The following is a 15,257-nucleotide window of genomic DNA, read 5'->3' as shown; positions in this document are numbered from 1 at the left end:
TTTCACAGATGGAGCAGCTGACTTATCGAACCAGGTTTCAACTTCTCTCTGGCATGCCCGAATTTAAGAAGATTCGTACCAAACGCCCCATAATTTTATCAATCATTAACTTAAAAAAAAAATCATATTATATTCTAGTTCACCTTAATTTTGTTTTATATTTTCACCTGGTTATCCACATCCACAGCCCAGGGTTTAAGAAGTACTGCATTAAAGATAGCAGATCTGAGGGAAGCAATAAAAAAGGGTAAACCACACTTCCCCTTAGTGCTTATTCTAAGCCAAACAGCTTTCTAGATCTTTTACTTACGATAGTAAAAAAAAAAAAGACTTAGTCACTATTAATAGGCTACTAAAGTGTTAAGTAAAATATAATTTTTGTTTGGCATTAAATGGAAATACTGGAGTGATGTAAAAGGATCTTAAAATTGTATTTCAGGACTTTTAAACCTTAATCAGAGTAAATAAATTATCAGTTGCACGTTACGTTTCATACACAATTCCTCCAATCAACTTTTAAGGTTTTTTTTTTAACTATTAACTTACATAAATAACGAGTTAAACATGAACTAAACAACCTTAACTTTTTCTGTCAGCTCTACCGTATATCTGTAAATAACGATAGGGTAATTTTAGTTCTTACGTTAGTTTATTATTACATATTACACCCCAAATAATAATAAAGTGTCATGAAAAGGCGAGAGCTAGCTTAGCTGTTAGCAACCCAGCAACTAGCCTCATCCCAGACACCCGTATATTATCTGAAGACGAGCTTGAAAACACATTTTCCAGCACTAGCTTGAGGTATGTATACCTAAATTATTGCGCATTTACTCTCTCCATCATTTCCTGCCTTCCACTGCTCCTCGTTATGAGACGTCACCGGATATTCCTTTACTGTTTTTCCGGTTCACGTTGCGATATGTAACTTCCGATGCATGCTGTTAACCTAAGGTAACATGGCGGGGCCGTGGTGGAGGCAATGCCCGAGGTTGACTGCGGGCTGCACGGCCACGAATATATTAGAAAATTTGTGGCACTTGAAGGGCAGGCCTGTGTCTTCCTCCGCCTCTGCATCCCTGTTGAGCCGGGCTTCCTGTATCTCCACGCCGGAAACCAGGGTGAGTTTACGATTAATAAAAAGCTGGAGAGCCGGCATGGAGGACTTTTCAAAACCAGGAAGGTCATTCACTGCAGAGTGGTGGTTTAGAGGCAATGCCCACTTCTGCTTTATTCCACTATCTGTCATATCACATGCCAGTGAAACTTTATTTCCATTCCTCAGTAAAGAGAATTTTATATCTGTGTGTTTAAATGAAATGATTGGTGACTTGTTGAGCTCATAAAGGTTGAGACTTCCTGCTTGCACGTAAGCTGTCTTTGACTTGGCCAGCTGCCTGCCTCAGTTGCATTTGATTCGTTCATTCATTCGCCATTGATCTCATTTTCAATTTCAGCCGCCAACAGCTGCACAGATAAACATGAAAGCAGGAAACCTTCTAATCAGGTGAGTTGTTAGGTAGTCCAGCTAAGTAGTGACTTTTACATTTTTATTTATTATTATATTTTAGGAGATTGTGCATTTCAAATCACACGTTCAGTTTCAGCATAAATATTTGCATATCTTTCTTTCCAGACACCAGTCACGGTTGCTGCTTCCAACACTACAGTCTTGCTGTTGCAGAGCGACACACAGTGACACAAAGCCCAAGGACCCCTTCACGTTAGCCCAGAAAGACTTGACGAGTTTATATGACGACATCAAAAAAGTAAGTCTTCAAAGAGATCAATCCAATTTAGCTTTCAAATAGAATAGTTGTGCTGAAGCGATTGTTGTGCTGTATTCTGTTTTGTGTTGCATCCCTTTCTCTGGTCACTTCTCGAAAAGTAACAGCTTTATTTCAGCTCACATACATTAGTTTTTCAACCCAATTTTAAGGTTGAACAAATCAGTAGTTAAATCCAGAAAAGCACACACTTTATCTTTAATGCAGTCAGGATTCATTCACTAATACTGGCAGGTTTTTACCTTTTTACTACTTATTAACCACCAAGCCTGTTAGCTTTCCCATTTAACTGTACTCTGAATTTCTCCTTGAACCAGTCTGCCTCCCCTCTCACACGCCAACAGAGCAAAGCCACACCCTTCTTTCACAATGGGGGTTTTAAGCTGCTAAAGAACGTAGAGAAAAACTAAAAGGAAGTCTGTCTGAGATATTTTTGCAATGGCTGTGACAAATTAATGAAGGCTTTTTGGCTCAGAGTGGGCGGTTTCCTGCCCTGTGGTGATTGGCACAGCGGTTGCTTCTGGCGGAAATAAAATGCTTGCTTTTTACTGTCCTTTACAGGAGCTGCTTGTGTCCAAAGTAGAGCTGAAATCTCTCTGTGAATACTATTTCGATGGCAAGGGGAAGGCCATCCGACCAATGATAGTGGTACTGATGGCTCGCGCCCTTAACATCCACAGCAACAGAGCCGGGTAAACAACCCTAAACTGAGTTGTATTTTACTCTGCGACACACGGGTCAGAGTCCCGATTACACCGTCATGACAAGCTCTTTGTTTCAGATAATTGCATCTGACTTCCTCCTGTCTGCTGTCTGTGTTTGTCCATTGTAGAGATTTGCTCCCAGGGCAGAGGGCCATCGCAATGATCTCTGAAATGATTCACACTGCCAGCCTGGTGCATGATGATGTCATAGATGGATCGGATAAGCGAAGAGGGAAGAGAACAATTAATGAAGTGTGGGGTGAAAAAAAGGTAAAGGAGATAAAATCGTTCGGTCTGATATGTTTTTCCGAACCACCCGTTCGTATATCATTCGGCCTCCTCTCTTCCAGGCTATCTTAGCCGGAGATTTCATCCTCTCGGCTGCCTCAATGGCCTTGGCTCGTATCGGTGACATCACAGTGGTGAAAGTTTTATCTCAGGTCATAGAGGACCTGGTGCGAGGTAAGTCACGACGAGCCGAGAACCAGCATGCAGAAGAACTGGCCGGAAGAATGCATTTACATATAGCCTTGTGATTGCAGGTGAATTCATGCAGTTGGGTTCCAAGGAGAACGAGAACGAGCGATTCAAACACTACCTCGAGAAGACCTTCAAGAAGACAGCGAGTCTTATTGCAAACAGTTGTAAAGCAGTATGTACGTTCTGTCTTCACATAAATAGCAGAGAGATGGAGAAAAGCCTCGTTTTCTGCACTTTTAATGTTTTTTTTCGTTGACTGTCTGCACTCTTTCATTTAAGGTTTCCATTCTGGTAAACTCTGATCCTGAAGTGCATGAAATAGCGTACCAGTATGGGAAGAATGTTGGCATTGCATTTCAGGTACCGGCTGTTAAGCAAAGCGTCGCCCTCAGTGATGAGCAAATATCAGTAATGATTTTTTTGCACAGTAGTTATATGTAATAAAGCGGTTTGTTTTGTCCTGTAGTTGGTGGATGATGTTTTGGACTTCACATCTGGAGCCAGTCAGCTGGGGAAGCCCACAGCAGCCGATTTGAAATTGGGTTTGGCTACTGGTCCGGTCCTGTTTGCTTGTCAGCAGGTGAGACACCGCCACCATTGCTGTTACTCAGGACATGCAGGCAAACTGTGCACCACTAGCTGAATGAGATGGACTGCAAACTGTCTTTAGTTTTTATCCGTTTGTCATTTCAGTTTCCCGAGCTTCACGCAATGATCATGAGACGTTTCGCCTCCAAAGGAGACGTAGATCGAGCCTGGCAGTACGTCCTTCAGGTATGAGCCGTAATACGCCATAAGTGAAAGCCTTAAAGGTCCAACCAAAAGAAGAGCTCTCTTAATATGTCTGTGAAGGTTCTCAGTCATCCAGGTCATCGTAGTCAAAGGAGCTTGCAAAGAAAAGCGTCTGGACTTCTTTAAGTTACTTGAAGACCGAAAGACAAAACGCCAAAACACAGACTTAACAATGTGGTGTATGCCGTACAGTGCAGCGAGGAATGTCTGTGAAGGTTCTCAGTCATCCAGGTCATCGTAGTCAAAGGAGCTTGCAAAGAAAAGCGTCTGGACTTAAAGGAACTTAAACTTAAAGAAGTCCAGACGCTTTTCTTTGCAAGCTCCTTTGACTGCAGCGAGGAATGCCCAGACCTCTACATTGGAGAGACCAAACAGCCACTTCACAAGCGCATGGCACAACACAGAAGAGCCACCTCCACAGGACAAGACTCAGCTGTCCATCTGCATCTTAAGGATAAAGGACACTCTTTCGAGGATGCCAATGTTCACATTTTGGACAGAGAGGACAGATGGTTTGAAAGAGGAGTGAAAGAAGCCATCTATGTCCACTGTGAGCGACCATCTTTGAACAGAGGCGGTGGTTTACGACACCAACTCTCTGCCATCTATAATCCAGTTTTGAGATCCCTTCCCAGACGCCTTAACGCCCACTCACACCCTGGGCCATCTGACCTCAGGAATTCGCATGATAAGGTGGGGCCAGGTTTCACAATGAACTCACCCGAAACTCTGGCTGATTGGGACCCACACCCAGTTCCACACCTTGGCTCAGGCGATTAGAGGATCATCAGGGGGTCCTTTTGTCCCTCTGTGGGGGGACACTCCCACCAGGTTTATATCTGGGACTCTCCACCATTTGACCTTAGAACTGAAGAAGCCTCTCGGATGAGAGGTGAAACGTCTTCAAGTAACTTAAAGAAGTCCAGACGCTTTTCTTTGCAAGCTCCTTTGGCTCTCTTAATAAAATTTATATTAAAAAATAAAATGATGTGAAATTAGCTTCTTAAAAGTCATGACACATGCATGTTGACATAGATTTGTTTATAATAAAACGCTGTACATAAATTTTACAATAAACGTTGTATTGTGTACAAATAAAGAGCAGAGAGAGATCTAAAAGCGATGCTAAGAACTTTACCTAGTCTGAAGTGACGCTGTAGGTCAAAGTCTAACAATCTGCACTCTGAAACTAACGATGGTAGGATGGTTTTATAGATTTTTGGAAATGCATTTAAAAATCCAAAGTCTCATTTACAGAAGTAGTCAAACTCACTCTGTACTTTTAGCCGTACTGTCACTCTGGTGTAAACTGTGCGAGCACAAATCGCACCTGGATTTGTGCAGATCCTCCAAAGCTTGGTCAGATTAGATGGGAAAGTGCTTAAACTGTCATCTTCAGGGTGTCTCCTCAGATGTTCTTTGGGCTTTAAATCTGGGATTTGGCCGAATCACTCAAAGACAGAGACTTGTCCCAGTGCGTCCCTTAGAGAGGGATCGGTCCTGATTATTAAAAACGGTGTGGAGTGCCTTGGTCAAGGACATTTTCTGAAGAAAGAATTTAATCTGGTCTTACTTGTGCTTTAAGGTGAACTCGCTTCCTTTATTCTTTTATGAATTTCTCCTTTCTCCCTTCTTGCATGATGCTGCCACACCGTATTTAACCATAGGGTTGGTATAACCAGGTTATGAGCAGTGCCTGCTGTAATATTTAATCATTCACAAAAGCTGCAAAACTGTAACCAGAAGTAGGTGTTTAGTTAACGAAGCTGAGCTCTGTGTGACAAAAAAGCAGTTGTCAATGATTTTAGTGTTTTATTGTTGATAGCAGAGCCACAGCAGTTGATAAATTACTTCTTTTTTTTTTAAGGATAGGAGAACCGCCCTTTGACCATGTTATGAGTGGCAGATGCCAGTTGCCAGCTCACTGGTTGAGCAGGTGCCCATATGCCCTCTGGCTGAAATGCAGCGGCCCGGGTTCACATCCAACCTGCAGCCATTTGCTGCCTGACTTCTTCTTCATGTCCCCTCTTCACTGCTAACTGATCACTAAAAAAAGGCCCGCCTAAAAAGCAAAAAAAAAAATACATAAAAATAAAAAAAAAGTCTGTGCATTGAAGTTATGTAGTTTCTCCACCAGAGGGAGCTCTGCAGCGTCTCTGTTGACAACATGTTTGGAACCCACAAACTCACAATGAGCTGATCCAAGCAGACACATTTAGATAAATAAATGATAAATGTTAGGGAGACTCTGCTAAATATATTTAGGAAAAAAAGTATCAGTATTTTTTTTTAATTACCACATATCTGTATTGGTCAGTCTTAAAAATCTGATTAAAAACTTTAACAATGTGAGTGCTCCTCCTTCTGTTTTAGAGCAATGGTGTGCAGCAGACCAACTATCTGGCCCAGCACTACTGCAAAGAAGCAATCAGGCAGATCAGTAGGCTCAGGCCATCCCCAGAGAGAGACGCCCTCATCAGGCTCACAGAGATGGTGCTAACCAGAGACAAATGATCCTCCTCTGCTGGGCTTCTCTTCAGGCAGCTACTCCAGGGGAGAAAAGCAATTTACCTGCCACCCTTAAGTCCTTAAACCAGCAGGGTTGGACAAAAATAGCGAGGGAGGCAACAGGAGTTTGGTTCGGATGGACCTCTGGTGCTGATCCGAGTGCCAACTCTGGCTTAACAGAACAAAACGGCAAGCAGGGGTCTCTGATCTGAATCGTGGCGCTTTCCTCTTGACTTGAGGTTTGGTATTAAGGATGCACTGATTTATTTCTTTTATTTTTGGGCTCATTCTGATGTTTAAAATTTTAGTTTGACTGAAACCTGATGCCAATGCAAATATTTATTTTGTTGATAACAAGAATCATCACAAAAAGAAGAATTTTAAAGTTTTTCAGCTCCTCGTCAAACGGTCTTTGAACATTTAACAGGCCAAAGTTGGTGCAACACAAATGTTACCAGATTTGTTGAAAGCCCCAAACCAGGCCGTTAAATTTGTGCATCCTTACGAAGCGCAAGTAAACTTGGTATTTAGGCAAACTGTGATGTTTGAGTTTCTTACAGGAAACGTATGATATGTAAATGAATAATTACAACTGAAAACTGCAGCTGAACCCTTCACTGCTTACAGTACTGTAACTGCAAAAGCCTCCCGTGGCTCAGACTAGCCGACTGTGAGTGAACAGTTTGTTACACGCTGGTCCTGAGCTGCGACGGAGGCGTTGCAACATCTGTGTAATTCCAAAGGAGAGAGAAGTGCATCGTTGTGTACTCGCTTGGATCCGTCCTCACCTCAAAGGCCAATCAGTCACGTGTCTTTCTTTTCCACTCTGAAGTGTTATATGGTTACTCCTGTGATGCAAAGTGTCCTGTAACGACCACGGCCTTAACATCTGCAATGACTGTGCGCTCAATAAACCAACTGCTTCATTTTTATTTTATTTCATTCAAGCCGAAGCTTTGGTTCCTTGTCAAAAGTAATGACACGCGCATGTTGTACATAGATTTGTTTATTATAAAACACTGTACATAAATTTCTCAATCAACATTTTATTATGTACAAATGAAGGAAGAGAGAGATCTACGATGAAACTGAGCTGGAAATAAAAGAAACTGGGTGGAAGGTGACCACAGCAGGTAGCGGTGTAACACTGCATTTGGAGGTCATGTTAGATGACAGAACCAGCATGAAAAAGTACAAGATGATGATTCTTATACCTGAGAGACACCTACGTATGGACTGGCTGATTTATACTGGAGATAATGTATTATATACACCCGTGCAGCCCAGAGGATTACACGTTCCTAGCAGTCAGCGCGAACCCAGACGGGGCCAGTGGTGCTTTGAGAAGACCGAGGAGGTACTAGTTGCTTAAATCGTCTACGTTATCGCATCTGAATTGTCACGTGGCAGTTTTGGGGCAGGACGATTCCACTCTCAGGTGACAAATTGCAGGAAGTGTTTGCAGAGAGGTTAAAACAATTTGCGGTTTTCATGATGGTGATGAGATCTGGTGACTCCAAAGGGCATAATCACAGTTTTCATACACAAATGATCCAGTGACCCCCTCTGTGCCCGTGACTATTAGTAACCTAGAAAGGATTAGAAATGTTTCAACACTTAGTAAGAAAAAACCCTGTGCTGTGGTTGTCCTCATCTTTACTTTGCTAAAATTGTAGTGCACAGGTTCAGAAGCAGAGCACATAAGACAAGGTTTGAGGATCTAAACAGTCCCTTCACGTTAAGGTCGGGGGTCAGGGGTTCATGTTTTTAATTTAATTTGTCACCTATATGCACAGGAATGATATTCCTGCCGGTCACCGAAAGATCTTCCACATTTTCTGCATATAAAATTAAACAGTGAATCCTAAAATGCTCCATAATAAGCCAAAAATGGATGGAATGTCTTTCTTGCTTTAGATGGACCCAAATTCATGAAAAAACTTCAATTTAAAAGGCGATAAAAGGGACGATCCTGTCATTTACTTCAGTTTTTAAAAAAAAGTGATTTCAACAGTGTAATAAGAAAGCAAAGGTGTATACATTTACAACATAATGGAAGGATAATGGCAATAAACTTAAAATTACATTAGCTCTTGAAAAATTTTGCATGCTTCGACGCTGAGACTGATTTTCCCGCAGTAAATTTTCCTTTGAAATACGATTTACAGTATTTATTTGCGAATCACCAACCATCCATCTGTCATTTACAGAGTTGAGGAGGAGGAGGGCACCACTAATGAAAAGCATCATATGATCGACATTCACTGAATTTACATTACAGAACCCCCCCCCCCCCCCCCCCCCTTCCCTCCCGGAGTGGCTGCAGCTCGGATTATGTACAACCAACAGTACAAACACTTCCACTGAAGGTGCTTACGTTACATTTTTATTTGTTCCATCGAAACCTAAAAACTCTTGTTCACAAAGTTTTTTGTTCAGGCAAGATCTCACCGTACATCCTTCAACTGTGTGAGCATGTGCAGTCCAATTCATTAAAAAAAAGTTTATTTTACATATTCCTTAAATGTTCCCCACCTGTCCATAACACCAAAATTAACTAAATAGATATACCTTTGTCATTTTATTTGCAATCAGTAAGGGAAAAAACATTCCGTCATATCAAAAGAAAAAGGGCGGCGGGGGGGGATCACGTGGTTATGCATCTCGGGAGTCAGATTTCTGCCGTCAGTCTCTCAGTGGATTGTGATATGACTGAATAAATATGCTGTACTTTAACTGAAAGGTCCCTTCAGTCGGCGTAGTGCATGATGGACTCCACGTAGTTGCCGGGGAAGAGGCCGGTGGTGCCGTTGCACACGCCTTCGAACCAGCCGTCGTCATTCTTTTTGATGACGTAAATAATGGCGCCCTCCATGAAAGTCAGCTCGTCGTCCTTGTCCTTGGCGTAGTCGTAGATGGCCACCACTGCGAACAGGAAGGGAAAAGGTTTGCTCTTGGACTCGGTACCCAACGGCAGGACTTCGCCTGCAAACAATTAGAAACGTTAAGCAAACCTTTCTCGATGTAGCTCTTGGGAGCCCACTGGGGGTCTCCGTCGGCGTAGGGGTCGTTGTAGTGCACGACTGCGGCGTCTTCCTCCTCGTAATCCACCGGAGGAGGCGGCGGAGGCGGTGGCGAGTCGTCAAACATGGGGATGTCATCCGGAGGAGGAGGGGGAGGTGGAGTAGGAGTATCTGCAACTATTGAACGGACATCAAAAGTGAGACTCGTTTTGGTTGGAGTCACAAGATGTCCTTGGTGATAGAGGTGGCGAGAATCATGCATAAGAAATAAATCAAGGCATGCAAAGTTTGCCTGACAATCAAGCAGGCTGCAAGGCTTCTCACAATTGACATGCCGTATGTGTGCGAACCTCTCAAGTGGCTCATGTAGTTTGTGCTCCTGTTGTAGCTTTGAACGTTGCTTCACATGCATATGCAGAAAAAAGGACACCTATATATATATATATATTATTTATGAGCACTTAAATAATGAAAAATACACTCCAAGTCATGCCATTTAGTAAGTTAGAGCTGACGGCATCCACTCCGGGACAAGAAAAGGTATGAAAACGTATACAGACTGCATCTGACACTATAGCAAACGGAAAATATGACGCCGTATTGTCTAGAATATACAGTTAAAGTGTTGGATGCTGACATTAAACACGGCCAACGGGGTCACTGTTTGCTAAATTCTCTGCTTGGTGTCAAAAAGATGGAATTTCCTTACATGGGTATATCAGGCACACCTCATCCATCTGACTGAGGTTTACAGTAGATACAATTTCATTTTTGAGACCAACAGCACCCAAAAGCCAACGTGTGTGTGTGTGTGTGTGTGTGTGTGTGTGTGTGTGTGTGTGTGTGTGTGTGTGTGTGTGTGTGTGTGTTACTTCAAATTGAGCTCACTGGCACATCTGTCTAATATTGGTGAGACCAAATCAGACCAAACAGTCACTACAGTTTCTGTGCAGTTGAGAGTAACAGCAGCTTATTTAATGGTGTATAATGTGTACATTAAGGTCTGAATTTTGCCTTGACAACAAGAAATGGTGCAGGTCGTTTTCTGGTCCCTGGAGGGACCCACAAGTGCCAGGTTCTGTTTGAGGAAGCCAGACGAGGGGCAGCCAATCAAAGAAATGGCTTTTGAGTTAACTGGGGCGATCGTGGCTAAAGAGTTGGGAGTTTGCCGGTTCGAGCCCCGGCTTGGACAGTCTCAGTCGTTGTGTCCTTGGGCAAGACACTTCACCCGTTGCCTACTGGTGGTGGTCAGAGGGCCCGGTGGCGCCAGTGTCCGGCAGCCTCGCCTCTGTCAGTGCGCCCCAGTGTGTGAATGTGTGTGTGAATGGGTGGATGACTGAATGTGTAAAGCGCTTTGGGGTCCTTAGAGACTAGTGAAGCGCTATACAAATACAGGCCATTTACCATAACTGTCAGCTAAAATGCTTTGCTAACAAAGTGAATTAAGGAGTTTCAATACAGGCCACTATAAAATAAATAGTTTGTGGTATGAGCAAACTATCCAGAGCTATTCTAGTGAAGGTTACCATTAATATATTAGTTCCCTTTCAATAAATGAGCATATTTCAGGTTTTGGATCAGAGGGGACAGCAGAGAGTGGTGACCTTTGGCACGTTTTACCCTAAACATTATCAATGACTTTAGCGTAACTCTATAGTGCTACAAGTACTCTGTATTATACCTCTATAGTAGTGTAGATTTGTAGCTGCAGAAATAAATAAACTAAATGATAAGTTGACTAATAGAAGCTTAAATAATGAGTGGAATCTAGTAAGAATCAGTTCAGTTTTGGAAAAGGACGTATTAAACAGGATGAACACACAGTGCATGCTCTGTGTTTGGGAGTTGGAACAGTTGGCGCAGATAACGAGGAAAGTGCTGTGTGTGTGTTTCTTAGCCTCTTCACTTACTGCTCTCCTGCATCCTGGCCACAAAGCCAGTCAGAGGTATCTGTGGAGTCAGCTGGGGCATGGGGGGAGGAGGAGGGGCGATAGACACTGAAAGCCAGCGGAGGAAAAAGGCAGGAAGGCCGACAGAGTGAGCATCAGAGAAGGAGAAAAAGACAAAGCCCATCAGTCACCAAGAAAGACAGTTCAGGGTCCAACCCAACCCCCAAGCAAACAACAGTCAACACAGACACACTGCAAGAACTGGGAGCATGTACACATCTAACAAAAGCACAGTTAAGCACTATACTGGAAGACTGATTGTTTAAATAAATTAATATATTAATACATTTGACAGAGATCACAGATCAGACGCAAACATGAGCTGAAAGTTCAGCAGCATCTGCGACTGTGATGAGATTCACATGGTATCAGGGGATCATTAGAGCAAGAGGATAAAAAGCAGATTATGTTTGATTTCTGTCGATCAGACCGTTTCCACTAAATCGGAAAAAAACCCCGGGGGACTTCTAATAGCCACAAGGGGGCAGTATTTACTTTAGATGTCTCATCCTGAACTCATGTGAAGCAACTCCCTTCAGTAATGTTAAGACTACTTTAGATTCTCATGTTAGTTTTCCTCAGATCACATGATCAATTTTAGGTCAAATGCTGTGAAAAAGTAATAATCAAGGACCAGTGTTTTAGAAAATATCACTTTTAGGCTTCAGGCAATGACAAAGCTACCAGGAATCTGCAGATGTGCAAGAAAGACCACATGTGAGGTGTAAATTCTCTCTGAATGAAGTGTTTGGAACGGAACGGGCACATCTGCACATCTGGAGGTCATCTGGCTTGTGATCTGTATAAATGGGATCCATACAGCGTGAAAAGGCCACCTAACTATTCCTGCTATCTCAAGCAGCAAGTCTACCCTTTAAAAAGAGACTTAAAAATCAATGATGCCTGTGCTTTGCCTTTATTTTCTTGACCCCACCTAATAAAGCTGTGCGAAGAGATCTCTTAGCAATATAGGCATAATTGAAGTGAGGTTAACAGCTGACCTAACTAAACTGCAGTACAATGCACAGCCAGTAAACTTTGCCTAAGTTTTTACAAGATGCCAAAGACTGACTCTGCACTGCTAGCCAACATTGATTGCATCTGTGTACAAATCCAAGGATGAGGCATTCTGCATCAATACTAAAGACGCCCCACAGTTGGATAAAAAGCTTTAACCTGCACTTTCAGATTAAAAACAAACGTCAATAGTTCTGTGAAGAACTCGGCCTGACCTTCAGAAAGCACTGATTTACTGGCAAATATAAAATATAAAGATTTTGTGTGTGGCTACAAAGGTTAGGTCGCTTTGGGTGCATGATTTGGGAAGAATGTGAGGTTGTGTGTCCTTCAGTGACAGCTTTGGATCTAGAAAGCAGTTGGGAGCTGGAGACAAGAGGGCCTTACTTGAGTTCTGACCATAGCCAGGAGTGCCTCCATTAATATGAGGCTGCTGTTGTTGCTGCTGCTGCTGCTGTTGTTGATGCTGCTGCTGCTGCAAGGAGAACTGCGAAGTGACCGACGGCGCCCGCCGGTAGGTGCCCGTGGCCGAAACCATAGAGACAGAGGAGTTGGAAGAGTTGTGCCGCGAAATCTGCCGCGAGATGGTTCCAAACTGGGACATTGGAGCGGGTCCCAGACCAGGTCCAGGGGCCACAGCTAGAAACCCCAAGGACGGGGAGGAAAGAGAGGAAAGCCAAGCAGGGTAGCAAAGGAGGGAAGAAGGTTGGAAATGAGAGGGAAGGGGGAAACCAACCAAAACATGAATCATCAACACCGTGTGAGATAACATGAGCTTTTAAATTCTGATCAGAGCCCCCTGCCTATTAAAAAAATGTTAAAGTTAGTCAACAAAAGTCAGAGGAAGCAGGTGATCTTGGGGAAGCAACAGAGATTGTAAGTTGATTATAAAAGTAACAGACACTTCATGAAGAGTTTCATCAACAAGTTATCTTAAATGTAGCTTTCTTAGACAAGAAGGAAAGGAAGGATCGATTGAAGAATAAGAGTGCATCAACAGAACAGATGGATCCTGCAGGTTTTCGCTGAAGCAACAATTTAAAACAGGGATTTCAAACTCATTTTATATGCCACGCTTTGATGTGAAGTGAGCTGGACCAGTGAAACTGCATGATAAATGTATGAAGCAAACAAAAGGTTCCCACAGTTCATTGGTCAGGGTGTCCTGTAAGGATAGATTTAGAATATGAAGCTTTCATTGATTCACTTTGGTGTAGTATAGATGGCAGTGGGTGTGTGGGGGATCTTTATCAACAGGAAAAACTGTTCAAAATCTTTGCCCTTCCTTCACATTTTCTTAAGTTGTCAAGGATGCAGAATTGGAGTCTTTACAAAGCCGATTCAGGCCCGCGGGCCGTGTGTTTGACACAAGGTTTAAAAGATTGCAGGTAGCATTTAGGATTACGTGCATCACTACACCGCCATCAAAGAATAACTGAAGCATCTCTGTGAACAACAGCTTTAAAAAACAACAACAACAAAGAACTATTTGAAGATTGAAGCAATGTGTGCGGCTGTGGCCGACAAAAATAGAGAGGGCGAGGAGGGGTTTAAGTTTTTTTCTGCTCAAGCATTTCCTGTTCACATTTCTAGATAATATACATCCTCTCGGGAGAGATAGGAATGGGTGGGACCAGAGGAAGTAAAGATTCAGAGGAAAACAACCACAAATAAACTTCGCTACAGTGTCACCAGCAGAATAATTATAAGTGGAAAATAAAGAGACTTGTGATGTTCAGAGGATAAAATGTGCACAATTCAAGTGATCATCTCGGTCACAAAGATTACCGGAGTCGATGAGCGAAGAGCAGCTGCTGCTCAGGCTTAGACACTTACCGGTGGACACCGATGAAACAGCTGGATGCTTTTAAGCTTTACAGAGCTCGGACTCTAAATCAATCCCAGCATCACGAATCTGTGATTCAGAGGCCGTGTAAATTAAAGCTACATCAGGCACTGCTGAGTATCTGAAGCACCCAAAAGGCTGTTTGAATGGTTTGGGGAGTCCATTACCCTGAAATCATTATGTGGCATTTGCTGTGGCTCAAACAGTCTCCATACTGAGTCACTGCTTTACTTTCTACCAGTGAAAATCATTAGCATCTCTGAATTCAGCTTACCCACTCTCTAAACCTGTTGCAAAGACAGCACAGTGTTCAATAAAAGGCAACTAATTACATAAAAACATAACAGGGTTTCCAATAAATCAGGTTTAGAGGGACAAATTAACTTTAAATGTATTAGATGTGACGTGTTGTTTGACCCCTCGGTCTAACAATGCTGGTGCAGCAATTGTAATTTTAAAAGTTAGGCCCAATAGGAACGTTTTACTTTTTACACTACATCTGTCTAAACAGACCGCACCCTGCATCAGCAAGTTATCTTTAGCTTTGCCCGCTGATGGGTGAACATTTACAGTAACGACCGAGTTTGGGGATGTGTCAATCTGTTTTTGCAACTTTGCAAAAATAGTTTTTCTGTTTCATCACAGACTATGATCACAGCTAACGCACACGCAAATAGAAAGTAGCAGCGATGCGGTGCAGAGACGGCAGGCTGACAATCAAATGGGGAGATTTAAAGATGCAAACTCATCTCAAATCGTAGCCACGCCGATTTACAATTAAAAGGGTTAATTATGAAACCAGAGTCTGGAATGTCCACAACCAGCTTACAGCTTTAAATGTGAATGATCTTGAGTTCAGGAAAGTGTTGCCTGATACAGCTTTAACCACGATCATGTTTTTGGAAATTAAAAAAAAAAAAAAAAATCAAATGAGCCACATACTGTACCTGCAGTAGAAGTCTCAAAGTCATGTTTCTGTACATCTGTACAGATTTGAAATAAAAACTTATTTTATTATCCACAACAGCTTGAGATTAAAATGTAAAGGACCAATTTAAGAGAAATTACAGGCACTAATTAACTTTAGCCAGGCCCTAGGTGACATGAGACTTCTGTATTAACCGATTACACTTCAGTGAAGAAGAGCACCA

General features: G+C 42.6%; 2 protein-coding genes across 8 annotated transcripts in view; one reads left to right on the top strand and one right to left on the bottom strand.

Moving 5' to 3' along the window:
- Nucleotides 1-959: 959 nt before the first annotated feature.
- On the top strand, nt 960-15,036 carry pdss1 (prenyl (decaprenyl) diphosphate synthase, subunit 1). Its single transcript, XM_085173587.1, has 11 exons — nt 960-1,121; nt 1,458-1,507; nt 1,637-1,769; nt 2,349-2,479; nt 2,620-2,761; nt 2,842-2,953; nt 3,034-3,143; nt 3,251-3,331; nt 3,438-3,551; nt 3,665-3,745; nt 6,137-15,036. Exons 1-11 carry the CDS (start codon nt 960-962, stop codon nt 6,275-6,277), a joined length of 1,257 nt encoding a protein of 418 aa, XP_085029713.1. The 3' UTR covers nt 6,278-15,036.
- Nucleotides 7,198-15,257, bottom strand: part of abi1a (abl-interactor 1a) — a 52,084-nt gene continuing 44,024 nt past the window's right edge. For 4 of the 7 annotated variants that reach the window (XM_085173579.1, XM_085173577.1, XM_085173580.1 and 1 more), the window contains 4 exons: nt 12,648-12,899; nt 11,205-11,291; nt 9,286-9,471; nt 7,198-9,196 (listed from right to left, as the gene is read on the bottom strand). In XM_085173579.1, the coding sequence (XP_085029705.1) occupies nt 9,021-9,196; nt 9,286-9,471; nt 11,205-11,291; nt 12,648-12,899 (701 nt within the window). In that variant the 3' untranslated portion in view covers nt 7,198-9,020. Of the gene's footprint in view, nt 9,197-9,285; nt 9,472-11,204; nt 11,292-12,647; nt 12,930-15,257 lie in introns of all 7 variants that reach the window. The other 3 variants (XM_085173583.1, XM_085173578.1, XM_085173581.1) reach the window with 3 other exon arrangements.

The sequence above is a fragment of the Neolamprologus multifasciatus genome, chromosome 9 (genome assembly GCF_963576455.1).
Source record: "Neolamprologus multifasciatus chromosome 9, fNeoMul1.2, whole genome shotgun sequence".
NCBI lineage: Eukaryota > Metazoa > Chordata > Actinopteri > Cichliformes > Cichlidae > Neolamprologus > Neolamprologus multifasciatus.
This window is presented reverse-complemented; position numbering and strand designations above follow the sequence as displayed.